A 19,596-nucleotide genomic window follows, 5' to 3' on the forward strand; every position below is an offset into this window, starting at 1 on the left:
AGTTTGTAGAGGAAAACATGGAGTTTTTATGATGAATATGAGGCCTGCTCTACATTTGTGTTGTGAACACTATATTCTACTTAGTCACATGGAAAGGAACATTAAAGTGAGCATAAATTTATTTAAATCTAATAATATTTAATTTGCACAGTATAGAAGTGTCTTACTGTAAATGGGAATCAGGACTTCTACTCACTTTATTATCATTTGGACCTCTGCTAGTGAGAGTACGTTATTACAGCTTTTTTCACATGTGGTTTTCTGTGCCATTTAGATTGTTGTTCCACGTAACAGAGAAGTACTAACTGAAACTAAACAATGTTAAATATGTGTATCCCTGTGATGAAAACTTACAGAGAAAGCTTAGGAAGTATTCAAGTTACTTAAGGAAGTCGTGTGTTAGAACACTCAGTCTTACAAAAAGTCACACTGCCTTAGCCTATTCTGAATAAACCAGCATTTTGTTTTGATTTCTTGGCTCCTCTTGAAAAAGCCAAATATAGAAGAGATTGGCATGATATGTTGATGATTCTGCCAATGGCTGATTCAAAACAAAAGTCAAAGTAGTACTACTGAGCAGAAGAACCAGAACTGGTATGAGAAGTAAATAGCTAACAAAACCTGCTGCCCAAACTCCATTCATTTTTTTCACTCTAAGGATCTTCTATTTCCTTGATAATTTTTTTCAAAGTGTTTTCCCATGATTTTCTTGTATTTTCAAGTGGCAGGACATCTTTGCAAATGACCAGAGACCCTTCTGTGCAGCTTCCACGGCCTGACCAGTGCATTGAGAGAAGTCGCAGCAAGACCTACCCCAAAAGAATACAACAGACAGGTAAGTCTTCCTCTGATGGGCCCATGGGGAAAAGACTTCCTTGGTCTTTGGTTCATTTTGTTTTCAAGAAGTGGCTCAGAACTGCTTCATTGTCCTCAAGAATCTCTCAGAATGGCTTCTCTCTTTTGCCTTAGGTCAATATTTATACTGAACCTTCACTGGAACTGAAAACTCCAGCTTTGTGGATAAAAGAGAGGATGTGGATCAAACGTGATAACTCCCCCGTGTTTGTAGTAGTTTGAAAACAGACAGTGAGAACATGTCTTTTTACAGGAGTCCTCTCTCTCGATAAAGAATTTTATACCCTTGTATCTTGGTTGGTATCCCACATTACAGCTGCTTGACCCAAGATACCTGTCTTGTAGGGCCAATTTCTTTCCAGTTCAAGGGCATTATCCTTTTATTTTGCTATGAAGTGGAAGTTAGTGCCATGCCCTCTAATATTTTAATGTGCTTCATGTGTGGGGTCTGGAAGTTTCTGCTGCATGCGAATGTCAGGAGAAGATGGAATTTTTTACAGATGATAGAGGAAACATATAAGGTGAAGCATGGATCACAGCAGTCTTGCCCAGAACAATAGATATTTCCTAAAATTTAGTAATAAAGGCAAAAAGCTTTTCTAATGTCAAACTCCTGTTCCACATGTGATTATGTATGTATGCGAAGCTTCATCTCTGACAACAGTCACAGAGACTTCAATCAAACCCATGCCTGGGGCTAAGTATATATGTATTTGTATTACAATTTGAGAAAAAAACTTGTCAGAGCGTTAAAAAGCAAGATTTCTCTTTATCATGACATTATAAACTTTTCGGAGTCACCATTTTTAAAAAGAGAGCAGGTATATACATCTGGAAACTTCCCATGCTTTTTCTGGATGCAATCTTTTGACTCAGAAACAAAGCTGGTATGTTCTGCTTTTTAGCTGCAGTGGGTCTTGAAGTATTGTGTAATTAAAAGTATTGCCCTTTGAAAATAAAGCAGTCTACAACAGATTTTTAAAAAAATATTTTATTTAGTGAAATGTAAGAGAAGAATTCCTTTGCTTTCTGATTATCGTATCTTTTTGTTGTGTCTGAAGCTGTTAATGAGTGCCTAAGGGGACCAGAAACTGTTCACCCTTGAACCTAGTGACAGAGTTCTGTTCAGCTGGGCTGTCCCATTCTTAGAGTAATAGTTCTGGATGCACAGCTCATAGATTTCGCACCTCATTAGTCCCCAGTTCAGTGGTACAGAAAATTTTGTGCTTATGCAGAGGTCAACCTGGGAGCTGAAACTCAGCCCTTAGTTGAAAATTGCCTTAGTGCAGCGAAGGCCTGTCTAGATCCCTGTAAGTGGGATGTGTGTGGTGCTTGATGATTTTTTTTTCAGTCTCTTTGACTGGAGTTGTGAGGAAAATTGTAACATTCCCGTGGCTTGTTCTGCTGATGTAGCAGGATGCAGAATTCTTGGACAGTGCATGTTCGTTGTTTTGGTGGATTTAAATACTTTGTTTTGCTTCAAAATAAAAAGGCTTCTTTTTAAGTGTCTCCTCATATGTATTTATGTAATCTGTATCACCCATCTGGTTTGTTTTGCTGTTAATTCAACTGAATTGATTACTTGTGTTCCAAACGTGCAATCATTTTCCACTGGAGCAGGTGAATGATCATCATTCCTACTAAATACCACTTAAATTACGATCCAGATGGACATAGCTTATAATTTGGCTTTTTGGAATGAAAATTGGAGTTCCATTTTGTCTCCCAAAATCCAATAACAAATTACAAATAGTTCTTATGCAGTAACTTCCTTCCACTTTCTTCAGCCTCTTTCCTCAACTGCTTCTTTACTTCTTCCTTAAGATTGCAAAGCTAAGTGCATGAAAGGCTTCCTTTCTGCAGAGAGTTCAATTAGACATTCTGATTTTGACTTTTTACCTGTTGGTGCCAGTAACAGGACCAGCTGCAGCAGTGGGTTTGAGAGGAATTAGATAAACCAGTAGCTACAAATGGATGACTGTGGCACGTGCAGTCAGCATTGCCTCCATCACAGAAATGTGTGCGAAACACTGAAGCCTCTGACCTCTGACATCTCATTAAAATATTTTCTCGTGTCCCTTCTTTTTGTATACAAGATCTGAAGTAAAAAGCAATTGCATACTATGAGGTTTTTAGATTTTTTTCACCTGAAAGTGGAGGTTATCTATCTAATGCAGACACAAGCAACTAATAATGTTTCTTTGTCTCATTGGTCCATTAGGTATGCTAAAGTCATGAGGAATGCCACCACTAGATGAACTTTGGATTAAGAGCTGGAGTAGGTGCCAAGACAATGATAGTATTTACTTTTATGTTTTCAGTAAGAAGATTTGTACTTTAGGAAAAGGACTGAAGGATATGATACTGTTAACAGAGAAGATAGTTTTCTTCTATAAAAGCCACTGCTCTGTTTGCAAGGAACCACTTCCCCTGATGGAGTAGACAGTGCACACAGTTTGGCTTTCGCAGGGCAGATTAATATCCTGGAATCTGGATTACAGTGGTTTAAAAGGCAGTAACCTCCCTTTTGTCACCTGCTTGATATATTTCGTATCTCAGTTGTTCTTGGGTTAGTGGACAAATCAGACCAGGAAACTTTGATGACTGTACAAGCAATGTTTTTATATAAGCACTTTTTTCTTTTTTTGGTGTATGCTTAAATTGGTGTTTTAAGCTGGTGTTTTTTTGGTTTGTTCTGTAAAGTTTTATTTGTGAGCTATTTGTAGATTGCTTTGTTTGCTTATTCTCCCTGTATCATTTCGATGAAGAGAGAATTACAATTGTATTTTGTTCTGGGTGCAAATCATAAACTCAAACGTGGAACAGGATCTCTCGTTATTCTATCTTACCCTCTTAGGGCAAGACTGATAACGTTCACCTTTCACAACAGTGTGTATACTGAAAGTCTTCATTATTCTTTTGGCTGAATGCTGCACATGAAAAGCTTCTTGGGAATGTCCTCTCTGGACAAACATTGATGTGACCAGACCTGTTGCTGTTAGCCTGAGTTTATTCAGCAGTGGAATTGCTTAGGGTTTGTTGTTGTTTGGTAGCTGGGGACTTGATTTGTCCCTGCCTTGCACACTGGGTTGCTGTATAAACTAGCAAGTGCTGCCATGCTGATTTAAAAGCTGGGTGGAGAATTAGGAGTGGATATTAAAAGTACAGTACTGTAAGCAATCACAGGCAGTCACAGTCTCTGCCCTGACTAACTTACATGTTGCCATGGAGACCTATCATTACCCCGCTTCATCAACCTCTAGCAACCTCTAGTCATGGTTGCTAGAACTGGTGCATTCAAAGTCACAGATCTTTTCCCAGAAAGTTGTGAGATTTTGTTTGAATGTTATACTTTAGAAAATGAGTCTTGGGGTAGTTTTATCTAATTACTTATTTATTTACTTGGAGTGTTACACTTTATTTTAAATCTCAGGTTTTGTAAAAGGATGAATGTGAACAGTTTTGTGCATGTGGTGTGAGATGTACAAACCCTTGAGGCTACAGGTTTGGAAACTGGTTTGGAAAGTAAACATTACAACCGAGTAGGCTATGCTAGTGTTGCCATATGGAAGCCCATCCATTTTTATAGGCTCTTAGTAACACACAGTGCAAAGCATGAACTCTTACTGCTAGTTTTTCTTTTGATCACACTACCTTCTGCTCTCATTAATAGATTTAAATACAAACACTACTTCCAGATAATGTCAGTGAAATGGCTTTAGTTGATAAGAAACAGGCATGACCAGCTAATTAGGTTGTCAGGCTCCTGAGATTTTGGACATTTGAGTTTTTAAAATTGTAGTAGTCTGTTAAAATTGAGTGCGCAAATGAGCATCAAGATGCCCATAAAAGGGAATCAAAATGTGTATGTCCACCTTACGGGATAAGTTCAGTGCTGTGAATGCTGGTGGCAGTAGCTTACCTGACTAAAGGTAAACAACCAGGAAAGTCTGCTACAAGTGAGGTGGTTAAGATTTCTGTCTATGTAAGGTAATTTGAGAGAGTTAGTACCTTGGCCTGCGATAAACAGTGGTACGGATAAATTACTGCAATGCATTTAGCGTTGGTATAGTTTCCTAAAGTCTGTTCCTTTATATTAGAGATACTGTATCATACAGAAGTTTTACGTTGGTCAAATGATAGTATAGTGAGTAAAAGGAACACAGGGTTGAATGTACTTAAAGACAATTATTGCAGTTTCTGTAAATGTGAAAAGAAAGCTCCTAATTAAGCTAGTTACTTGTACAAAAGAATTGTACAGCTAAAACTCTTTAAAAAAAAAAAGAAAAAAGCAAAGCAAAGGTCTTTGTTGTGGGCAGTGGTGGAGTCAAACACAGCTAATACGAGGTGTGCGGTCTTGTCAGCAGAAATCTATATTTCCGTGTAGATTCTGCCTGTGTGTGATATTCACTGGCTTGTCTTTTCTTTCCTTTTCCCTCAACTAAGTATGTGTTAAAATATTAAGAGTGTTAAGAGATTAAGAGATTAATTTAAGAAATTACATGTTATTTTTAGCTAACCACAAAGGCTAAAGTTTGTACTGTTATATTAACAATACTATGATGCTGTTGCTACGCATAAAGAACATTGTATTTCCTTGTTAGCAGTCTTACAGGCTTTGGTCAATCTAATTTATGTTCAATGGACACACTCAGAATCCTGTCCAGAGCTGATGTACGTAATCAGTGATGTTGCTTTATTGTTTTACTTAGATATCTGTTCTTGGACATGGTATAAGTTTTGTTAGTAATGGTTGAAATTGCCAGTTAGAAGGAAAGAGGATATGTGAACTGAAGGAAAATTACAGACTAATATTAATTGCTATTTTCTCCAAGCCCAAGATCATTTTATCCCCACAAGGAGAAAATCAGGACAAGAAGGTAAGAGACCTGTGTGGATGAACAAGGAGCTACTGGAGCAACTCAAGAAGAAAACTGTCTATGGAAGGGAGAAAAAGAGCCTGATTACTTGGGAAGAGTACAGGAACATTCCCAGAGCATGTAGGGGATGAAACTAGGAAGGCTAAAGCCCTTTTGGAGTTAAACCTGGAAAGGGAAGTAACGGAAAATAAGAAGGCTGTCTTCAGGTATATATACAGCAAAAGGAAGATTAGGGAGAATTTGTGCCTACTACTGAATGAGGTGGGATGCAGGTGATGCAGGATGCAGGGTAGGTGAAACTACTGGATACCTTTTTTGTCTCAGTCTTTACAGCCAAGGCCAGCCCTCGGGAAGCCCAGGCCCTGGGGGATAGGGAGATAGACTGCAGAATGGAAGACCTTCCTTGGTGGACAAGGATTGGATTAGAGACCTGTTAGTCAAGCTGCACATTGAGTGCTGAGGGAGCTAGCTGATGTAATTCCTAAGCCACTCTCCATCATTTTTGAATGATTTTAGAAGACAGGTCAGATGCCTAAGGACTGGAGAAAGGCAAATGTCACTTCAGCCTTCAAAAAGGCCAAGAAGGATGACTTGGGAAACTACAGACTGGTCAGCCTCACCTCCATCCCTGGAAAGGTGTTGGAACAACACATCCTAGATATCATCTTAAAACACATGAAGGAAAAGATAGTTATCAAGGGGACTCTACACAGATTGACCAAAGGGAAATACTTCTTGACCAACCTGATAGCCTTCTACAAGGGCACAACTGACTGGCTAGATGAGGGGAGAGCAGCGGATGGCATCTACATTGACTTCAGCAAGGCTTTTGACACTGTCTCCCATAACATCCTCATCAGAAAGCTCAAGCAGTGTGGCTGGGATGAGTGTATGGTGAGGTGAATTGAGAGCTGACTGAGTGACAGAGCCCAGAGGGTGGTGATCAAAGGCACAGAATCGAGTTGGAGGCCTGTGGCCACAGGAGTGGGTTCTGGGCCCAGTCTTGTTCAACGTCTTCATCAATGACCTGGATGAGGGGACAGAGTGAACCCTCAGCAAGTTGGCTGATGACACCAAACTGGGAGGACTGGCTGATTCCCCAGAAGGCTGTGCTGCCATTCAGCAGGATCTTGACTGGCTTGAGAGTTGGGCAGAGAGGAACCTCTGGAAACTAACCATGAGCCAGCAGTGTGTCCTCGTGGCCAAGAAGGCCAATCGCATCCTGGGATGCATCAAGATGAGTGTGGGCAGCAGGTTGAGGGAGGTTCTTCTTCGCCTCTACTCTGCCCTGATGAGGCCTCGTCTAGAGTCCTGTGTCCAGTTCTGGGCTCCCTACCTCAAGAGAGACAGAGAACTTCTGGAGAGAGTGCAGCACAGGGCCACCGAGATGGTCAGGGGACTGGAGCATCTTCCTTACGATGAAAGACTGTGGGAACTGGGGCTGTTTAGCCTGCAGAAGACTGAGGGGCATACTTCATTCACACTAGTATTTGAATGATGCATGTCAAGAGGATAAGATGGCATTCCTTTCTATTGTATCCAGTGATAGGACAAGGGGTATGGAAAGAAGCTGGAACACAGAAAGTTCTATTTAAACATAAGGAAAAACTCTTTCCTGTAAAGCTGATGGAGCTCTGGCACAGGCTGCCCAGGGAGAGTATGGAGTCTCCTTCTCTGGAGGTTTCCAAAACCCACCTGGACACATTCCTGTGTGACTTGATCTAGGTGGACCTGCTAGGTGGATGAGCTTTTAGAGGTATTTCCAGCGTCTACTATTCTGTGATTGTGTGGATAGCAGCAAAGCATAGAAAGTGAAAACATAGCAGCAATAAGGGTAAAACTTTCTTGATGATTAATATATTACTACGTTCCAAGCTGAACAGAACAGGGTTTTTTTTGTTCATATTATTGAGCTGTATACATATTTAGAGCATAATCTTATCATGCCACTTTGACATTAATCCAAGTAGGCAGATTCCAGTAGCCCTTCCTACTGCTAAATCACAAATATGTGTTGTTTCTTTGAAGCCTGTTATATGGGGGCTAAAAAGAGGGGAGAGTGTATGTTTGTTCTGCATCTTCTGATTCTATTTCATGGCTCATGTAGAGTTTTAAGTGCCAACAGTGCAAAAAGTGCAGGATCAAAGTGGAGGAAGTATTGGGCACAAAATTGGAAACTAAGTAGATTATTTTCAAATATTGGCCAAACCTTTTTGACTCACTGAAACCTATGTTTAACTGTCCCTGTCAGAATTTTAGTTTGTTGTCTCTCTCTATTTACATTATTAGTTTTCTAAGCTGTTGCTATTTCTAAGCAGTTACTATTTTCCTAGTCATAACTTCACGATGTATTAATGTTATGTTGCACTGTGTTGCATCATTTTGAAGTGGTTTCTCAGAACAAACATACTCATCTTGATTTATCACCTAATCTAAACTAACTATTGTTTTAGAGGCCATAGTTATTACATTGGAGAGTCTCAGGCTTGTTCATAGCCTGTGTTTTCCTCACACATATCTTCTCATTGGTGACTGAGCAGGGAATTCCTTTCTGGTGGCAGTGGCATAGTACTCCTTTGAGAATGACAGCTTCAAACTCTGCTGTCTCGTGTGGAGGAGTAACAAGTGCCTGTAATGTTAAACTTTCTTAGGATGTGGTATAACTAGAAACAAGGATGAGACAGGGAAATGGGATTCTAATACACCCTTAGCAAGTAGAATGAGTGCCAGATGTCTTGTGTCTAATTTCTTCTCTCCTGCAGCACTGTGTTCAGTCGGTGATTATGCTGAATAGGTGTGCAAGCATATATACCAAAGGAATGTTCTGTTTGTGTTTTTTTTCCCAGGATCTAAGAACATGAGCCAGATTACAACAAACAGAGAAAATGAAGGAACTACCAAAATTATTGCACCTTCCCCTGTGAAAAGGTATGTAGATGTTGCCTTCCAGCTTTTAAGAGATTGTGCATTGCCTTGGATAGAGGAACATATTTAATAATGAATAGTAACAGTTTATCCTGCCCTTAAGTTTAGGGCCACTTCATCTTCTGCTAATCAAGACCAGAGAGTCTTGCCTAGAAATTCCTCTTAACAAACCCTCATCTTTTGATGACCCTGGAACCAGAATTCCAGGTAACACAGAGTTTGGAAAACCACAAACTGGGACAAGTTAATTGGAAGGCAAACTGTCTTAGTTTTAAATTTTAAAAAAACAAATAATGGCCAAAGGGGCAGTGGTCAGGATAGTCCCGTGAGTCCAATGTGTCTTTCTGCTGGGAGCTGTGGGCAGGCTGTCGGGGCCCTCAAAGCACGGGTCTTCTGCCTCAGCACGGGGCAAGCTCTGTTTGCAGTGTGTGGGCAGGGAAGACCTAGGAATCACCTGTCTTCCAGCAAGTCTATTAATCTTGCAGTCCATTACCTGTTAACACTGTTAAATTGAGAACAAAACTCTCTGTGTTGGATCCTTAGGAGCAGTGAATTGTGAGGGCTCCTCCTGCATGGTCTACTGTGTTTATTATCAGTGCTGAAGTGTGCATCTCTGGTTATTGGGTGCATTTAAGAGAAAGAGATGAGGCCCAGAAAGATATCGCTATCCTTAATTTTAGGTAGAATTCAGGTGCCTGAATCAAGAAAGAGTGATCAGTCAAAACAATGAGTTGAAACCTCATCACCTAACTTTTTTGCTTAGTTGCCTGAGCATGTCTCTGCATGCCCATTTAACCCCTAGCATTTCTCTTTTTTTGAGCTTGGTTAAGTATGGCCTTATCTCCCCATTGAAGCTGTGGGCTTCACATACTAGATGTCTGGACTGATCTGTGAGGAAAGGTCTAAAAGATTTACTGCGAATACTTGATGGGTAGTGTGTCCTATTGCCTAATCTTTGGAACAGTTGCCCCAAAATAGAGCTGAGTTTGTTTCCTCAATTTGAGGGAAATTGAATCCAGTATTCTAGCTCTTAAAAAATAATACAGATCAAGTGTTGAAGGAAGGTTTGTGATTTTGCCGCTTGATCGTGTTGAAGCTACGCCAGTGAGCAGAAAACAATACAAAGGCATATAAATATCTGCAGATAGTGGAGCCGGGTGCTTTTCTGTGGTGCCCCGTGACAGGACCAGAGGAAGTGGACACAAACACGCATAGGAAGTTCCCGCTCAACATCGGGGAACACTTTTTCAGTCTGAGAGTGACAGAGCACTGGCACAGATTGCCCAGAGATGTTATGGAATCTCCCTACTTGGAGGTGATTAAACAGTCATCTGAAAATGGCCCGAGGCAACTGGCTCTAGGTGGCTCTGCTTGAGCAGAGGGGTTGGACCAGATGACATCCTGCCAATCCCAGCCATTTTGTTCTGTGATGTATTAGGAGAGAGAAGCGTATAAAGCAAGTAGTGCAGAGGTGACCTTATTGAGAAAGGGATAGGAACTAAATGCTACAGCTTGTACTTCAAATGCTGTGTATAAGTTATTAGCATTGAGTTCTTAAAAAGAAACGGATATGCAGACTGTAGATCAAGAACCAAAATAAGGGGCTCTCAACATGGCAGTGTCAAGGTTTCTGACTTCAGTTTCCTGCCTTGACAGTTTACAAACAATTCACAGGCAGATTCTCACTGAGTCACAGTTTTAAATAGTGTTAGTCACTTCCAGCAAAACAGTGTTGGAAGTTGTTTTTCTTGCGTGCTGTTTAGAAATTGATTTGTTTTTCTGTGTCTCTGTCTGCACATGTAAAACACCTTTCAAATCTGCCAGGCTTAGTATGTGTGACATACTTTGTGAAGCTTTCAGTTTGGTAGTTTACTCCAACCTATGTAATTCTCACATTAGTCATACTTGCAAAGTATCTTTCAGCAGCTCTTACAAGCTGAGATTTGTAATTTTAAGATCTCATTCACTCTTGAGATACATAGTTGGCCACTTTTGTCCACTTCTGAGTAAGTAATATAAATTCAATGTAAACTACAAAAACCCCCAACAGGAATAAAATGTGAAATAACTTTTTCAAATATTTTGAATGAACTCAGACCCCTTTACAACTGCATTCCTGGAGATACTAGTATCTGAAGAGCTGCCATGCTCTAGCTCTCTAGCTGTAAAGTGTGTGTCTGCTCTGAATGAGTAATGACCTAGGAATCTAATGCAGTGAATTCACCTCTTAAAGATCTGAAAACACTATTCAAATTTATTTAAGCTCAATGTTCAGTCTTCATTGTATTGTTAAGTAGTTCATACTGTGCAAAAGTCATTGCATTTTGCAGTACAGGACTGAAAGATACTTGCCTAGTAGTCTGTAGAAAGCACATATTTAAAAGTCTGGGAATAGATTGTATGCACATGAGAGTCAATAACTAATGGGTACAGTTTTGATAAAATTATTTACCTGATAAAGTGTAGTTCAGTTTCCTTTCCTGCTATCTTACTGTAGCTTTGCATTTTGTTCATTATGTGGAAATTAAACTCAGAGACCTGTAGTAACCAAAGGCTGAGGTTAAAAGTGGATTAGTGAGTTAAGTAGCCACAATTTCTTCATAAAGCTGAATCTGTCACCTCCTACACTGGGCTGAGAACTGTGGTTTATATCCTTCTCTCAGTAAGCATCTGTCTTTCTTAGAAGCTTAAGTTGCACTTTGGAAAGAGATGTCATATTAATGCTTTTAATGGATTGCTGTCAGTAATGTTTCTTAAAGAGCTTAGTGGAAATCAATGTGGCTCTCTAGTTCTGTTCCATGTGAACTGTGTGATCATGTAGAAAGTGAGCTCTACAGATGATGCAGGAGAAGTATGAGTAGTCATTGGCCAGATGGGTGCAAAAGCACGCTTCAGCTGGAAGCCACCTTCCAGAATATGGAGTAGCACTGTGTGGCTATCTAGGAGCATTAGTGGGTTGGAAGTTGTAAAACCTGACACTGTGAGAATGGTAAGAATAAAAGAACTGGAACGTCCTACTGGGTTTTTTTTCCCCCAGTCTCCTGTATGTACAAGGAGAGACTGGTTATAAACACTGATATATCTCTTAAACCATGTGACTGTCTTGACTGTCCTGATACTTGACCTTTCAGCAGTCTTGCCTTTGTTGTTCCCATCGTAAAGAATGTATTGTAGACCTGGAAAAACAGCAGAGAAATATGATAAGGATAATCAGAGGTATGTGGTGATGCTTCAACTTGGACAGATTAAATAATCTGTGTTTCTTTTACTTGGAAGAGATGTGAAAGTTGTTAAAAATGTATTTAAAAAAAAATAGGGTGGAGTTTGTTAGTAGGGAACCATAATTCATAGGGCTTTTTTTCCTTTCTGTAAGCACAGAACTAGTGAGAAACACCAGATGGAAGTTTTGACTAAGTGGAAATTTTGAAATAAAATGAAGTAATTGCTTGTACCATCATTAAATACTGCCATGCAATGCTACCAGGCACGATTTATGACAAAAAATCAAAAATGTTCAAGAGGTGTTTAAATAAATCCATGGAAGAAATCAAGAGCTATGTAGAATAAAAAGAAGATAAAGGCCCTGATTCAATAATCTGTTAACTCCATATTGTGGAAAGTACATGAGAGCATATTGTCCATATGTGAAAATTAAATGTTTAACTCATAGTAGTTGCCCTGTTGTTTGACTTTTTGCCTAAGTGTCTGTTCTCACTTATTCTGAGACAAGATTGACTTTTTTTCTTACTCAGTACTGCTATAATTATGAGCTTATATACAGCTGATTTTCAGTTTGTGGTGTTGTGGGTTTTTTTTCCTTACAATCTCTCTTTATAGGAGAGATTCTTCAACATAATAGCTATTCGCATTTTTTCACATAGCAGGCAAGTAGCTGTATGTCAAGGTGGTTCTGTATAGTGACTATATACCTTTAAGATTAGTTTTTAAGAGGTCATGGGGAGACAACATGAGATCTCTATGTTATGGGATTAAAAATATGAATAAATGTACTTTTATTTAGCTTTAAAAAGATGAAAAATGAAAACAGTCCAGAAACACAAAGAAGTAAAACAAGTGCACCATGGGAGGAAAATGACCCTCAGAGGTAAGACAAGGCGTGATATCTCAGGTATTACACAATGGTAAATATCAATCCATTGCAATATGTTGAAGGATATTGATATACTAATGTGTTAACATTGTCACAATAAATCTATATTGCATATAAGAAGGTACATCCTGTTATGGATAGTCAAAGTCAGTTAAGAGTCAGTTGAAAATGAGAAAAGTGTAGGAGGAAGTTGTCAGTGAATGGGAGTCACCAGTAGCTTTCCAGAGAGATCTGTTCAGAGACCTCTGCTATTTAGTATACTTTTCAAAGACCTGGAAAAGAGGTGATAAAGTTTGGCATAGGTACTGAATTGTTTAGGATAGTGAGAGTGGAATCTGTGAAGACTGGCAGAAAATCTCCTGAAGTATGAGTGGCAAGTCACTTGATGGTGAGTGACACTGAGTCAGTGTAAAGAGCATCTGGTGCTGTGGAGTTATGATGGCTAACTTCATGAAAACATCAACTGTGTATCAATCAAAAAACTAATTAGCAATTATTAGGAGAACAAGAAAACAGTATTATGCCATTACTTAATTTTGTGGATCACATACTTACTGCATGAATTGTGAGTGCATCTCTGATGTCCTTATCTTAGGAAAAGACTTTGAGTGGGGCATAAAAGGTAATCAAAGCTGTGAATGACTGTGCAGGAAATCTGTACAAGGAGCAAAGACATGGGCCAGGCTCATCTCCTTCAATCTGGAGATAATTTCAAGGGATTTGGTCTGGAAAATCAAAAGTAGTAGCAAAAAAGGAGAAAGAGATCAGGATTATATTTTTCCAGCATATGAACTTACAATCTTCAGATGAAGCTGTTGGAGGTGGTTTAAAAAAGGTGAGAAAGGCAGCAAGTAGTGGCTCGCTGTGGGTAGGAGACTTGTAGTCTTCCTTTACAAGGAATAATAATTTACAAGGAAAATAATACTGGCAGTTAGTGGATTCTTGGGAGAAGCTGAGTGAGTGATGGAAGATAAATACCCAGGAGCTTCTGAAGATAGAGTTATAGCTAGTGGCTGAATAAGTCCCTTAGCTGGGGACAGAGAGCACTGGGGAGATGTCATACATGTTCAACTTTTTGTTCCTGTAGGTGGTTGCTCTCAGCCACAGTTCAAAACAAGCCACTGAACTAGATGATGTGTGAAGAGTAATCCAGTATGGCCCTGTATTTATGGGATAGTGTGTTTTTTGGGTCACCATGACAATTTACCCTTTGTGCTCCTTCTGTAGACATCAAGAGCATTCAGAGTAAGGACAAGGCAGTGTGCAAATGTTCTCATGCTAAGATGTTTATTTGTGACTTTTAAAGAAAAAGCAAGGTCAGCTTGTCACACTATGGCTCCAATGTTAAAACTGCTCACAGTATTGCAGGAAGTTTGATCCCCCAGGAGCCAAAGAGTGGTAGGACTGAGTTTTTGCAAGTCCATCAATTCTAAAGGACAATGTAGTTGTAGACACCTAAGCAGACTGTATGCCACACAGAGGCTTTGACAGCTTGTAATAATAATTCTCACTGAGATGAACTGTGACAACTTTTCAACTGTGCAGAGTGGTGGTGTAATCAGCAGTATACAGAAGCAGGTGAAGAATGTGTCCAGTCTGAAGGCCCCAGCGGGCTTTAGGAAAGCAGAAAGAAGGATTTTAATTGGAAACTGCTGAGAATATAATATTTACTGCATAGTTGTTGTGAAATGTTAGGTAATGTTAGAAAAATATGTAGTTGAGTTTACCATCCTTCCTCCAAGAAGTTGTTGAATACTAGGAGACCACCTTAGAGTGACACATACTCTGTTGCAGGCTCTGTTACACCACTGGAAGATGTCCTTACACTTCTGTAGTGGGATGTGGCAGGATAATCCATACAGACATTTGATTCAGTAACAAGCCAACTACTTGAGTCTCACTCAGGCTTAAGTACATAACCTAACACTTGAAACACACCACACCACAGTGAGAGGGTTGTATGGATGAACAGCAGAGAGCTGGAGGTGTAATGCTGAGAGATCTCTCTCCTACCAAACACACATACATGTACAACTGAATATTTATATAAGTGTAAGTGTGTGTGAGTCTTATTTTTGTAGGCTGAATCTGTTAGCCAGCCTAACTGTCCTAGAAGTTTTAAAATGAACTGTTCACTCTTCCTTTTTCACCTTTTACACAGTGGACTGTATAATTCTCCCAGTGACCGCAATAAATCACCAAAGTTTCCATATTCTCGGCGGCGGAACCCATCAGGTGGCAGTGAGAATGAGTCTGGGCAGCCAGTCCGGAGGAGGTAAGAGCACTGCGTTAGTTACTGGTAGCTTCTCACAGCAGCAAGCTCAAGGTCCTTCGTGCTCTGAGTTCAGAGCTCATGAGACACAGCTGAGTCCTGGGAGAAGGGATACTCTAGGGGCCAGTTGCTGCTTCAAAAAAAAACCTGGGCAGAAACACTAGATCTGCTTTTGGAAAGGAAGCTTTGGTCAGGCTTTTTGCTTGTGTGCTGTTCTAGGTACTGGGAAAATATGAAAAATTGCATTATTGGCACAAGCAGCATTCCTTCGGTTTCTGCATCTGTTTTTCCCTGGTGAAGGAAAGGATTGATGAATGTAGCTTGCTTGGCAATGAGCTTCGAATACAGAATAGTTTTAAGTATGTTGCTTTGCTTTAAGTGCAACAAAGATGAAATACAAATGATCCATAAAGCTGTCTTCAACAGTCTCATTTGTGAATTACTTTACATAACAGAAGATGCCAGCAAAAACAACTATGAGATATTTAATTGCTTTAAATAGGTATGTGCTGAATTAAGTAACTTAGTGAAGTAAAATTAAATGAATGGAGATTCTGTGCTGTGTGTCCTGGAGCGTATCCAAAAAGCAAATTACAGGAACAGTTCTGAAGTGATACAGTTTTGAGAGATTGAATGTTACCTGGGATGCTTTGTCCTGCTGAGAAACTGCTTTCATTGCTGAGGTACCCTGGTGCTGTGATCTGCTGCGAGATATAGGCAAGCGTAGCTACTCTGCCATACACATAACAGTCTTTGAAGACTGTCTTCCGAGCCAGCACCTGGGAGATACATCTCCTTCTGACATCTCTGAAGTGATTACCTGTTCGTCTTTTGCAAAGGAGTGTCTGATGACATGTCTGCATCTATGAGGAACTGTAGCTCAACGTGGGGCCTTTATATTTGTCAGGTTTCTGATCTGCTGCAGGCCTTTGGTCTGCCATTAGACATCTAGAAGTGTAGAGAAGAAACTCACCCATGTGTAAGCTTAGTGACCTCATGTCAGGGTTAAAGTAAATAAATCTAGCTCTAAGTGAATAGAGTTATGTTGATTTACCCTGTTGCACACAGCCCTGGTAAGTGTTCATAGCGGTGTGTTTCCTGAGGAATAGAGATGTGCAGTGGAAAGTAATCTCATAGCAAGAAAATAACAGTGTTTGTGCACTATGCAGTAGGATTTTTTTTGAGATGCAAAGTGTTTAATCATTTGGGATTTGCATTTGGCTGATCTTAGTGGACAGGTGGTCATGCCAATGGCAAATTTTATTTTGGGCCACTATAAGGACAAAATGTTTTAGAAGTCTTATCTTTTATGTGGGACTGTGAAGACTTGACAATAGTAGGTAGATTGTAACCTAATTAAGTCTTCCTGAGTCTTGGGTTTATGCATGCACTTTCTTTTTTAAACTGTTTAAAAACAATAGGTGGCTTGTTTATGCTTATGTTACTGGAATTCAGAGGAATACACCAGGCTTTGCTATGCTGGAAACAGTAGGAAACTCTAAAGGCCAGCATACTATTCATAACCTTGCATGTCAGGGCTTTGCAATGGCAGCTTGAATGGGATCATGTCTTCACAACTTATTGTAGAGGTGTCCTGAAAAGTTTAAAACAAGCACATGCCCTTTTTGATCTGTCTTAAATCATGCTGAAAAAAAAATCTTTGTTACTTTGTTATTTTTTAAAGATGGGAATTTTTTTGTGTATTTTTGTCGTGATCTAATGGTATTTCATTAAAATTTCCTTAAAATGTCACAGGAAAAATCAAAACAGTGGTGAAGATTCAGACTTAAAGCAAAGGAGAAGGTAAATATCCAATCTGTAACAGCCATGAAATGATAGTGAAGATACTGATGATATTTTAGTTTCCTGCGCCTCCTCAATTTTCTTAGATGTTTAAAAGGATTGCTGTGTTCCTCCTATTTAATTTTTTCGTTCTTATCTTTTGCTAGAATGCTCTGTAGCATAGCCTCATCACAGCACAGATTCTGACAAGCTGCCTTGCACATTGTTATTGCACCATGGTAGAAGCTGTTTGTGGAAGTTTACTAAAGACTTGTCTCCAATTTGAAAGTCAGTTCCAGAAGTTTTAGCTTTTGGGTTTTGCATATCCAGATTTTGGTTAGAGTTTTCTAGCTTTTCAGTCCATTTGTAATTAATCTGTTTCAAAAGCAAGTGTACTATCATTTGAGGTTAATTGTCCTGCAGAAGGTAGGTGCAGAGGTATATGCAACATCTTGCGAGCTTCTCACTGTCTTGGACTTTTTTTGCTGACTTTTTTTGCCCTTTTTTTTTTCCCCCCTATGTAGTCTTTATTAGTCATCATATTTCCAATAAAATGCTGGTGTGGGTTTTTGTGCGCCCTTCAACAACATCAGCTTTTGACAGATTTTTGCATCTGTAGCTCTCTAGTGCCATATCTGCTCTGTGCTGTACTTCTCACTACTGTGCTCCTGCCCTGGTTGCTGGAAAAATGAGACAGTGCAGAGCATTTGGATATCAGAGTCTCTTGAAGCTTGTGAAGGAGAGGAGGCACTCCCAGGAACTGATTCACTTTTTCAGCACAGGAATGGAGCTCTGGCAGACATACAAACATCTCAGGGACAATCACAGGAAGTCAGGGAAAATGCTTACATACTTTTCATCTATTATAACATTATTTTTTTGAAGAATATTACCATTACAAGCTGCCAGCAGTAGCCCTGTGGCAGATACCAAGCACATTAAACTGGGAGGATTTACTTAGGCATCCCAAAGGCTGTCCCTTATGTATTACGTTACAAATGCACAGGTTTGTTACTGTATTATTGGAATAGACCTTCTTCGCTTCCTCACAATGTGGCTATGCCCCTCTCATTCAGAAAAGGACTGCACCAGAATATGAGCCTCTGACATACAAGATCCATCACAACCCCAAAGCCCTGTCCTGGGCTCTATTTATTCTGTGTCTCTTGCCAAACTGACTATGCTTTCTTTCTTGTTCCTTGTGTCAGACTATACAGACAAACCACCTGCAAAATATCAAGTGTATTGCAGGACCAAGAAAACATAAGAAAAATGGATGAAAGGTGCTTTTTAAGTGTCAGAGATCAGGATGATCTCTTGTGTTCTTGCACCTGACTTAGGAAACCACCTTTTTTTTTCCGTTTTTGGCATCTTGCTTAGTTTTGTAAAAGCTGATATTTAATATTCAGTGAAAGATAGTATTCTGACAGCCAGCATGAGCAGCGGCCGCTCAGCTGACTGCTCAGCAGCACTTCTGTCTTTCAGCAAGTGCTTTCCTGATGGGGAACACAAGGTAACTTGATGTGCAGTATCCAAAAGGTGGATCAGATTTCCATTCCTGGAAATCCTTCCTTTCACCCAGAAATGTGTATTTTTACCTGGGAAATAGTCTATCTTCAACTCTCAGCAGCCTTTAATTATGAGCCATGAAATTTGGGAATTCAGAGAGGTTTCTACTTTTCTGAGGAGACCGAGGCATTTAGTGACACAGCAGTTTGGTAAAACCAACCACAATTCACTGGTATTATGGGCAAATTCATGAGACTCTCAGCTGTATGTTTGAGGACATCTATAACAGTGTCTTAGTTTTAGAGATAGAGGGTAGTGACATGTCCTTTGACCAGATAGGACAGTCAAGGGAGGTCCATGCTGTAGCTATTCTGTTCTCTGGGAAGTCTCTTTTGTCTTAGAGAGACTGGTCCAAACCAGGTTTTGATGAGAGTGTCATTTTTAGGATCTGGCCCAGTAGTACTGTAGTGGTCCTGGTTTCCAGGACCTGGGCCCTGACAGCTGATCTGTCTGGTCCAAGATGTTGATCAGTTATAGTCAAGGGTTTAATGGTCTCAGATAGAGAGGAGTTTTCCTAGAGGTAAGCATATGCCCATTTTCTTGTTGAAGTTCAACATCAGCCTGTTCCACCAGTCTTTGTCAGTAATAAATAATCAGAGCCATAAATGTCACCTTACCATTTGAAGCTTTACTGTCAGAGGTGATACAGAGGTAACCACTTTATTTCTTTTTCCTGACATTATTTACCATCTTTGTAGCTGTGCATCAGCTCATCCCAAAGCTGTGCTAACAGACACACACCTGAAGAACGTGTGCACTTCAGCCTTTCCATGTTTGTAAAGATCAACAGAATCATAGCATTAGTGATGCTTTTTCCATACTGCCTGACACTTGAAAAATGATGTGAATTTACTAGAAGCCAGGTGGGTTGAGGTGAATAGAAAACCACAGATTTGATGTGCATATAGTTTTGCCTGTAAAATCAGAATTACCATATTGTTTCTGTTGGATGTCCCACAATATGTGAGAAGAGACAGAATTGATACAGTTTAAAGAGAAAACGTTTCACACCTCAAAGAAATGTTTCAGTGTGGCACCTGCACAAAGAATGCAGACCAATTAAAATAAAACAAACAGTGCAGTAATTCAAAAGGAAAACATCACTCACCTGATAATACTGCACTCTGGCTGCACTACTTCTGAAGCAGTTAAGTAACCAATTAATGAGAAAAAGATACTATGACTTTCAGGTGTAGACAGTC

General features: G+C 39.8%; 1 protein-coding gene across 5 annotated transcripts in view; it reads left to right on the forward strand.

The window, feature by feature from the left end:
- Positions 1 to 19,596, forward strand: part of EPB41L4A (erythrocyte membrane protein band 4.1 like 4A) — a 134,410-nt gene that overhangs the window by 93,156 nt on the left and 21,658 nt on the right. For 2 of the 5 annotated variants that reach the window (XM_062019415.1, XM_062019419.1), the window contains 5 exons: positions 723 to 835; positions 8,582 to 8,663; positions 12,682 to 12,765; positions 14,933 to 15,046; positions 16,799 to 16,846. In XM_062019415.1, coding sequence (XP_061875399.1) covers positions 723 to 835; positions 8,582 to 8,663; positions 12,682 to 12,765; positions 14,933 to 15,046; positions 16,799 to 16,846 — 441 coding nt within the window. The remainder of the gene's footprint in view (positions 1 to 722; positions 836 to 8,581; positions 8,664 to 12,681; positions 12,766 to 14,932; positions 15,047 to 16,798; positions 16,847 to 19,596) is intronic. The other 3 variants (XM_062019416.1, XM_062019418.1, XM_062019417.1) reach the window with 2 other exon arrangements.

The sequence above is a fragment of the Colius striatus genome, chromosome Z, assembly GCF_028858725.1.
Source record: "Colius striatus isolate bColStr4 chromosome Z, bColStr4.1.hap1, whole genome shotgun sequence".
Taxonomy (NCBI): Eukaryota; Metazoa; Chordata; class Aves; order Coliiformes; family Coliidae; genus Colius; species Colius striatus.